Below are 9,711 nucleotides of genomic sequence, written 5' to 3'. Positions count from 1 at the left end.
CGATAACGGGGACCAGACATGAATATATTTTCTTGCGTTTTACTAAATTTGTAAAATAAAACCCTATTGTGGGGAAAAATCTATCATTTTTGTATTGCCATCTTCCAAGTGGCATAACTTTGTTACGTTTTTGGCTACGGAGCTGGTTGATGGCTTGTTTTTTGCGGGACACATTGTACTTTGCAGCAGTATCATTCTAGAGTACATATGTTTTTTTGATCACTTTTTATAGCATTTTTTGTGGGATTGAATAGGTAAAAATCATAATTTTTGGAGGGTTTATAACAGTTTTCTTTTACGGCGTTCATCGTGCGGGTTCAATAATGATTTACTTTTATTCTACGGGTTGTTACGGACGCGGTGATACTATATATGTGGGGTTTTTTTCATGATTTAGACTTTTTTTTTAGCTATATGTCTCTTTATATGTTTTGGGGCTTTTGGGCATTTTTGGTGATTTATTACTTTATTTTTTTATTGAATATTTTTTTTTTTTACTTTTTCACTTTTTCCACCATGGGAAATGAACAAGCAATCATCTGATTGCTTGTTCATAATAATACCCTGCAATACTTATGTATTGCAGGGCATTATCAGTGTCAGCCTATGCACTTGCATAGGCTGGCACTCTGCCAGTAAGATGACGTCACAGACGCCATCTTACCGGCAGTTCCTGCAGGTAACACTGGGGTCCAGATCGGACCCCAGTGATACCGTAGCAATGATCGGTGCCCCCCGAAAATGATTCGGGGGGGCCGATCGTGGGGGAAAGACACCCCAGATGCATGTTAGATGCCGCGGTCGCGATGACCGCGGCATTTAACGGGTTAATCACCCGCGATCAGAGACAACTCCGATCGCGGGTGTTACACTGGGGTGCCGGCTATCAGTCACAGCCGGCACCCCGTGTTTCCCGATGCCGGTTCGGCTCAAATCTTGAGCTGAACCGGCATTGGCTCAGCGTCCGATATATCGGACGCTGAGCGCTAAGTCACTGAGCTCAGCGTCCGATATATCGGACGCTGAGCGTTGAGAGGTTAAAGTGAAGTTTTTTAAAAAAATTTGCTTACAAAGAAAAGGGTTTATCATACAAAAAGGGTGCCCTAAAATAAACAGACATATGCATACTATGAAAAAATACACTATTTGTAATGGAAAACCAAAAATGGAGTCAACTGTGAATGAGCCCAAATCAACATAGCTTATCCTCGTTAAGTTTGATATCTCCTGGGATGCTTTCCAATGGAAATTGGCCACTTTCCTGGGAAACTATACCATTAGGCGAATAATGAGAGAAAACATGGGCATACATATGTTTTTCCATATAGTTTGGTGACGCAGACATAGGGTATAAAACTTCCGTCCTATCACCTAGCGGTAGAGATGAGAGAATTAAGAGCTAGCTAGTGACTGATGTTATACTGATTGGGTATTTGTGGGACGCCTCAGGACCTGATGATGGCAATGTCCGGGTAATGCTACATTCACCGTCCTTTAGCCAGGAGAAAGATAGAACATGTCCTACCTTTCCCCAGAATTCCGGCTCTGTGTGCCATACATCGCTAAGGAGAGACAGGGGGAACGCCGGGCAACACGTTGTGTGAATGTAGCCATATATTGATAGCCCTTTTATTCTTTTAGTAACTTTTACATCCATTGTGAATTTATTGCATTCTCCTAGTTTTAGACTTTTCTCCCAAGTTCCTCTCTTTCTGGAAATACCTCACCAAACCCAGCCTTACCCCCTGACCTGTCAGATATCACCTCCTCATTGCTGCCGTATTATTCTGTATTAAGGACACAAATCCCCCTCTCCCACACAATTCACGAATACCTCACATATTATATTCCGAGAGGTAGGTTTCCTTTAATGGAAAGCAAATAGGAGTCCAGGTAGGTTTTATTATCCAGTAGGTTGTCACATTCTCATTTTCACATTTTGTATTACTGAGAAATATATTTTTGTTTATAGAAAAAAAAAAAAAAAGAGTTAATTTTATATTATGTCCCAGAAAACGATGACTGGCAGGAAGATCCCGTTAGTTGGGGGTAAATCGAAGGTAAAAGGTTAAAAGTTTACAGGCAGCTTAGTCTCTAAGAAGATCACTCTCCTGGAGAATCCCTCATCGATAATCACAGTCATTAATGCTAATGTCAATCTGCTGCACGTAAAGCCGTCATCTATGAAATGGAGCGTCTTACATGGATTACGCCGGTCAGATAATGGCCGTTATTCATAACGACTTCAAATTCTGACCAATTGGACAAGTAAAAGTTGGCTATAATTAGATTCTTTCCGTCTGGTATTAGTTTACTCTCCTGGTTAGGCCTCATGCACACCACCATACGATCTCATATTCCGGGATGTAAGTTTGCCACACACAATAGGGCTTATTTACTAAGAGTCATGTGGGCGCGCCTTAGTTGGATATTCCGACGATTTCCGTTTTGCGCCACATTTAGAAGAGGATTTTGTCGCACGCCATGAGAATTTGGGGCGTCATGCAACACAAATCTGGGGGGTCGTGCCATCAGATGATTGATTCGGATGATGATTCAGACTGAGCGCGGGATTTAACTTTGAAATTGTGATGCAACCCAAGCACTTACATGCACCAGGAAGAAGATGGTGAACTCCGGAGGACCTGGGCAGGATAGCGACACATGCAGGATATCAGGCGCACAATCTTCATGAATCACGGCAGAGTTCATCCTCATCGGACCGTCCGGATCGGGGTTCGCGCAGGGACTGGGTAAGTAAATGGCCCCCATAGTCTATTGTCAATTGGGTCTCACCATATGATGACAGAGACGACCACGCGGCACATTGTAATTCAGTTCCTACTCCTGTCCATAATGCGGCATGGACGCTCAGATCCTATGGAGATGGGAAGGATGAGGAGCGCTCAACCCAACCCTATCTGCAACCGAGACCAAAATGAGTGAGTCCAATCAATGAGTGATTGTCGAGTGTGTTAAGGCTGACGGCGCCTGAGCACCTCTCCCAAACTACCCCCCCACCCCACTAGCCCCCTCCTGCCACCAGGGAGGTCAGAGCTGGGGCACAGAGAGCGGGACTGTGCTCTCTCCAAGTTCCCAGACCAATGGTAGGAGGCGGCTTGCAGCGGGGGGGGGGGGGGGGGGGGGCGTCCTGACCACCTCTGGCACTTTTACAAATCTATTATTTCGGCAATAACACTTTTTTACATGTTTACATAAAAATATTCAGCGAATCCTGCAGTGAACTAATTGTAACAGCCAATTATATATTTTTGGAGTTGGTCCATTTTATGGGCTGCCTGTAGGTAAGACCCCTGTCCTTCTTACACCCAGAATCTCCGCAACCCATCCTTCTCCTCCCGCCTAATGGTTAGTCGCCTTTGGGACTTCAGATATGGTTGAATAGCAACTCCTCGTGAACACTGGAACTAGTAAGGAAGGGGAATGTTGGGAGTTGTAGTTTCTCACTACACGGCATCTCACCTACAAGACAAAACCAATTGTACTGCGATACATTCGGCACTTTGAGAACAAATCCTGGGAATCACATTTACAATCATCTGATTATCCATAAACCCTCCCGCCCCATCGGGGACATCAATACATTTGCTGTAATGAGAAGACGAGATTAGTAAGAAATAGTGACTTTATTTCACAGGATCAGCACCAGGCGAGTGCAGAGAATTCACAATAATGTCAGTCCCATGGGACGCCATGCTGCAGACACAAGGACCACGTTTCTTCCACGTCGGCAGAGCGGAAGAGTGAAGTGAAGCCATCGGAGCGGGGGAGGGGAGTTTGATCTATTGGCACTAAATTATTATTATTATTTTTTTTTAATTCAAAAACATCTCGTCCTTCCGTGAAAGCGGCGATGTCCCAGGGCGATTGTCTGTCTCCTATAAACCAGATCTAACGCGCTCATCTGCTGGATGCAGCTCTAAGAAGCCAAGTTATACGTCAAGCGTCCGGAGATGTCCACTGCTTCTGTCCGCTGCTACGTCTCCACCCATCACAACTTTCACGACCTCCTATATCCGTGACCTCTCCCGCCCACTCGTGTCACTCAGCATGGCGGCCGCTCTCCGGATGTCGGTGTGCCCTTCCGACAACTGCTTTGCTCAGTACATCTTCTGCCGGCTGGGGAGGATAGCCTCCTTAATGAAGGAGAAGATGACCAGGATCCCGGAGCGCTTCCCTCTCTTACCCTTTGTAAAATAGTTAGACACAACGTCATCTGTGGAAGGACACAAGGAGAAGAATAAAGACTCGGAGAGATACTAACATGATGCATCGCGACGGCCTACCCGATTCCATACCACGAGGGACATGTTCTGGATGAATGAGCTGTGGTACACTAGAAGATCTTAGTGGTCAACAAACCAATGCCAGGCAGCTGCTGCTAAAGCATCCTACATCAAGGATCCATAGGAGTCCCAGAGGTCAGGCCTCCAGCGATTAGACACTGAAGGCAAATGTCATATAGGCGAGTCACCCCCTATAGGACTTACCTCCGTGTGGTACGGTGGATGGAAGCACATTCTCTCCGGCCGATAGCGACACAAAGAAAGCGAAGGGAATGAGCCAGAGGCAGAAGGTGAAATAAGCGAGAACCTGCAGAGAAATACAGTGACATTATATGAGTGCCTGTACCTCCGCCCTGTCTATGTGATGGACACTACTACAGCTTCTGACTGGATCTGAGGCCGCACTACTGAGATGACCGCGTTTCTTCCTTATAATGTCCGGCAGTGTAAACACCAAGTTCATGGTTTAGATCCTGAAGCAGCAATTTAAAGAGATGGTTGTGGACCTGTATACACGTAATTACTGGGAGCCCCTTACTCCCTATAATGCGTGAACACCCATTTAAAGGGGCTGGCCTCCATTAGGAAAGTTTAACAGGATAAGTGGGTGACCCCAAGAGGGTCATCCATATTATACTTATACTGTTATACCTTCCTGGAAGCCGTCGGGAGCGGCAGGCATCAACTGGCAAAGTTCCTGTGATGTCTGTGCCCAGTAATGTCTGCACGACCCCAGTCATGACCGCTCCCCTATGGGTGGTGGGTGTGTGCGTATGTCCTCAGGATGCCCCTCCAACCACTCATAGGAGTGTGGTTATGCTGGAGGTGGCATGCACACAGCAACTAGCAGGGAACAGGACCCAAAGTCCCTGCTGTGCTGGCCGGTGGAATCATGTGACCCACCCTATTGGGGTCACCCTATTAAACTTTCCTAAAGGTGGTCAGTCTCATTAAGTATAATGGTAATAGGTATCACAGCAGATTACTGCAGCACTAAGTAACTAATGAAGATTAGGTTTCCCATAGAATCCTGACTTCTTCCAGGACCATCTCCACTCCAGAGGTCCTTGCCCCGCACCCCGAGCTTCTGTGGGTATGTGCGGCCATGATGACAGGCGGCCTGGAGTTTACACCAATTACCGCAATCAGTGTCCTTGACAGATTAGTGGTAAATCTGCAGCTGAGCTTCGTGTGTCTGCTGCAAGAGGATTGTGACGAATCCCCTGCGAGCAGATCCTCAGCTGCTACATAAACCCCATAGAGATTCGGGGACCCCTAGGGCACAGTCCATGCACGACCCTGGCTTGACCTACAGGATCATCACCAATTATGATGCTGTAAGTTCGGGAACTATTGTGGATACACAATCCAGTAAATTCGGCTCAGCAGAGCGGCCAAACAGGTGTCTCCATCCCACATAGACAAGTAACTGCTGCTCCTTCGAACGATCCTAAACTTCTCCTTTCTTAACGGGTAAAATGTTTGCTGCTTCCCTCACCTGACTATAGGTTGTGAATGGGATTGCCTAACCTTAGACCCATGATCTGCTGGGGCCCAGGTTCTTGAAATACTCTATAATCCCTTTAAATCTGCGCTACTTTCCTGATATACGCACATGGCCTTATAGTGCCGGGCAGTGTGTCAGTGTTTACTGCACTTCTGGCTTCGAGATCCTTTCTAAAGAAGCTCACAGGAAGGACGTGAGCACAGGGACACAGGTTTATAGGACAGGTGACTACTTACCTCTGAGAAGGGGTAATATTCTTCTGCAAAGTATTGGAAAGCCAAGTAATGGTTCAGCACCACCAGAGCTGTCGGGGAGAGGAACATGTGAGACTATGGAGGGGTCAGGGGCTATGAAGTCACCTAAAGCGAGGAACCCTCCGCTACTTACCGCAAGACAGGATGAAGTTTGGAGACGTCAACATGATAAAGGGGAACGTCTGCAAGAGCCCGAAGTACACAACATTGGTGAAGAGCCCCACGCCGATCATCACGAGGGGGAACTTCTCAAACAAGTAGAGGCCAACGAGCACCGCGGTGGAGAGCTGCAAGACCAGAGACAACGGCGTCACAGGTTATATAACAACCAAAAGCTTGTAAGGTGCAGACTCTGCTCCTCAATGCCTTACACATCTCTGCTGCAGATACCAGGGACGTCCAGGAGACGAAGGTGACATTTATCACTCTCGGCCGCCCCTCAAGAACTCACCCAGATCATGTACTTGATGATCCTGCTGGTGGCCACAGTATATTCTTCTATCAACTCCGCCAGGTAGTACAGGCCGGCCGCTGCAACACACAAGACAGACGGGTCAGAGAGGAGCAACACTGCTATACACAACGGGAAGAGGCACAAGACAGAGGGGTCAGAGAGGAGGGACACCGCTATACACAACGGGAAGAGGCACAAGACAGAGGGGTCAGAGAGGAGCAACACTGCTATAAACAACGGGAAGAGGCACAAGACAGAGGGGTCAGAGAGGAGCAAAACTGCTATAAACAACGGGAAGAGGCACAAGACAGAGGGGTCAGAGAGGAGGAACACTGCTATACACAACGGGAAGAGGAACAAGACAGAGGGGTCAGAGAGGAGCAACACTGCTATACACAACGGGAAGAGGAACAAGACAGAGGGGTCAGAGAGGAGCAACACTGCTATACACAACGGGAAGAGGAACAAGACAGAGGGGTCAGAGAGGAGCAACACTGCTATACACAACGGGAAGAGGAACAAGACGGACGGGTCACAGAGGAGGAACACTGCTATAAACAACGGGAAGAGGCACAAGACAGACGGGTCAGAGAGGAGGAACACTGCTATACACAACGGGAAGAGGCACAAGACAGAGGGGTCAGAGAGGAGGAACACTGCTATACACAACGGGAAGAGGCACAAGACAGAGGGGTCAGAGAGGAGGGACACTGCTATACACAACGGGAAGAGGCACAAGACAGAGGGGTCAGAGAGGAGCAACACTGCTATACACAACGGGAAGAGGAACAAGACGGACGGGTCACAGAGGAGGAACACTGCTATAAACAACGGGAAGAGGCACAAGACAGAGGGGTCAGAGAGGAGGAACACTGCTATACACAACGGGAAGAGGCACAAGACAGACGGGTCAGAGAGGAGGGACACTGCTATACACAACGGGAAGAGGCACAAGACAGACGGGTCAGAGAGGAGGGACACTGCTATACACAACGGGAAGAGGCACAAGACAGAGGGGTCAGAGAGGAGCAACACTGCTATACACAACGGGAAGAGGCACAAGACAGAGGGGTCAGAGAGGAGGAACACTGCTATACACAACGGGAAGAGGCACAAGACAGACGGGTCAGAGAGGAGGAGGAAGAGGAACACCGCTAAAAAACAACGGGAAGAGGAACAAGACGGACGGGTCAGAGAGGAAGAGGAGGAACAGCGCCATAAATAATGGGAGGAGTCACAAACACCAGATGGATGGGTCAGAGAGGAGGAACACAGCAGCTCTACAGTATTTGTAACAATGTATCCCCCGAGTCCTGACCACCTCCAATGTTCTCAAATTATATCCCCCTCCGCTCATCCTGAGGCCCGACATCCACCTAGTGCAGTGGTTCTCAACCTTTCTAATGCTGTGACCCCGCAATACAGTTCCTCATGTTGCGGTGACCCCAAATCATGTACAAGAATATTGTATTTGTGCCAAAAAATGCTATAAAATCGTGGCTCCGATGGCTTTAGGCGACCCCTGTGTTTTGATTGTTCGACCCCCAGGTTGAGAACCACTGACCTAGTGAGACAATCTTAGCACCCAACTCCACTCCAAGGTTTGTTCTCCAGATTAGTGATGGGAATTCCGGCTCTTCTTGGTGAGCTGGATCATTGGGCTCTGCACACTAAGAAAAGCCGGCTCCCCTGGATCCCTATTACATGTATAATAGAGAACCGCAGGCCAGTCTGTCGCCCCACAGAGATCTCAGCACATAGAAAACATAACAGAAACCTCACAACGAGAAAAAGCTTTATTTATAGAGAACCCAGAAACACACAGCGTCTTATCACCAGCAGCGATTACCGAGGACTCACCTATGGCCAGAGTGACAAAGGCCACCTGTATGAGGAGGGACAGCCAGCTCAGCACGTAGATGAACCACATCTTCCCGGGGCGTCCTGATCCTGTGCAATACTAGGGGGGGGGACCCCAAAAGTGGTCACTGATCTCTGCACCTCCTCCAATTACTCTATGCAGGCCTTTGTATTTGCACCCCCCCTGTCTCTCTGCACCCCTAAGCTGTGCACCCCCTGTCTCTCAGCACCCCTAAGCTGTGCACCCCCTGTCTCTAAGCACCCCTAAGCTGTGCACCCCCTGTCTCTAAGCACCCCTAAGCTGTGCACCCCCTGTCTCTAAGCACCCCTAAGCTGTGCACCCCTAAGCTGTGCACCCCCTGTCTCCCTGCACCCCTAAGCTGTGCACCCCCTGTCTCTCAGCACCCCTAAACTGTGCACCCCCTGTCTCCCTGCACCCCTAACCTGTGCACCCCCTGTCTCTCTGCACCCCTAACCTGTGCACCCCCTGTCACCCTAATCTATGCACCCGGTGTCTCCCTGCACCCCTAAACTGTGCACACCCCCTGTCTCCCTGAGCTCCTCCAGCCTGTTACCCCCAGGTTTTGCCCCCGCCGGTATATGGCCCTCCTCGCACGCCCGCACCTCCCCTTGTGGCCCCGGTCTCCGCTCAGGTCGCAGGGGCCCCTCCAGTTGCCTTCACTTTCCCTCCAGCTGGACGCCGGGGACTCCTCCAGGAACCATAGAGAAGTCTCTGCAGACCACTTCCGGTCTACGTACCGCTAGCACCATAGAGATGTGACATAGAACGTCGCGGCAGTGGAGTCCCGCTCCGCCATGTAGGAAGAGGGCAAAGCTAGGGGAAGCAGCACAGACCGTGCCAGTAGCTGGAGGGCGGGGATGTGAAGCGCGCGGTGATTGGTTTGTCTGATGCAAGGGGATTTTTGTTAAAGACGCTGCCATTGGAGAACTTGTTACCATGACAGCGGTGGCTTGCCAGCGAGGCATCTCTCTTCATCCCTAGCCCCAGGGGGTCACACACACTGACCCCAAAAACACAACAATAAAAAATCACAATAAAGATAAAATACACAATGTAAAGCAGAGCTTAATGTATGAAAAAAGTGGAGTAAAAAAAAATTAAAGTGTAAATAAAGGTCACATATGCGAAAGATGCACAAAATGGCGCCTCTACCCCATCCAGTGTATGTGGGGAGTAATCCCCATCGTATTGCGGTAAAGGGCATCAGACATTGTTGTGCGCCCCTTATGCCTCTTAACCCCTTAAGGACGCAGGGTTTTTCCGCCCATTTCTTTCTCTCCACCTTCAAAAATCCATAACTTTTTCAT

At 48.8% G+C, this 9,711-nt stretch overlaps 1 protein-coding gene across 1 annotated transcript; it reads right to left on the bottom strand.

Annotated features, from left to right (window-relative positions):
• Positions 1-3,628: 3,628 nt before the first annotated feature.
• TEX261 (testis expressed 261) lies at positions 3,629-8,720 on the bottom strand. Its single transcript, XM_072126365.1, has 6 exons — positions 8,383-8,720; positions 6,520-6,599; positions 6,202-6,355; positions 6,051-6,118; positions 4,512-4,614; positions 3,629-4,237 (listed from the first exon to the last, which is right to left on the bottom strand). Exons 1-6 carry the CDS (start codon positions 8,450-8,452, stop codon positions 4,122-4,124), a joined length of 591 nt encoding a protein of 196 aa, XP_071982466.1. The 5' UTR covers positions 8,453-8,720; the 3' UTR covers positions 3,629-4,121.
• Positions 8,721-9,711: the final 991 nt, after the last annotated feature.

Source organism: Engystomops pustulosus, chromosome 1 (genome assembly GCF_040894005.1).
Source record: "Engystomops pustulosus chromosome 1, aEngPut4.maternal, whole genome shotgun sequence".
In the NCBI taxonomy this organism is placed as follows: domain Eukaryota; kingdom Metazoa; phylum Chordata; class Amphibia; order Anura; family Leptodactylidae; genus Engystomops; species Engystomops pustulosus.
This window is presented reverse-complemented; position numbering and strand designations above follow the sequence as displayed.

Excerpts from the sequence above, each read along its gene's own strand:
- TEX261 (XM_072126365.1), bottom strand. The coding sequence starts at position 8,452 with ATGTGGTTCATCTACGTGCTGAGCTGGCTGTCCCTCCTCATACAGGTG. Across the intron at positions 6,600-8,382 it reads CTTTGTCACTCTGGCCATAG|CGGCCGGCCTGTACTACCTG; the intron begins GTGAGTCCTCGG and ends TGTGTGTTGCAG. Across the intron at positions 4,615-6,050 it reads AATATTACCCCTTCTCAGAG|GTTCTCGCTTATTTCACCTT; the intron begins GTAAGTAGTCAC and ends ATTTCTCTGCAG.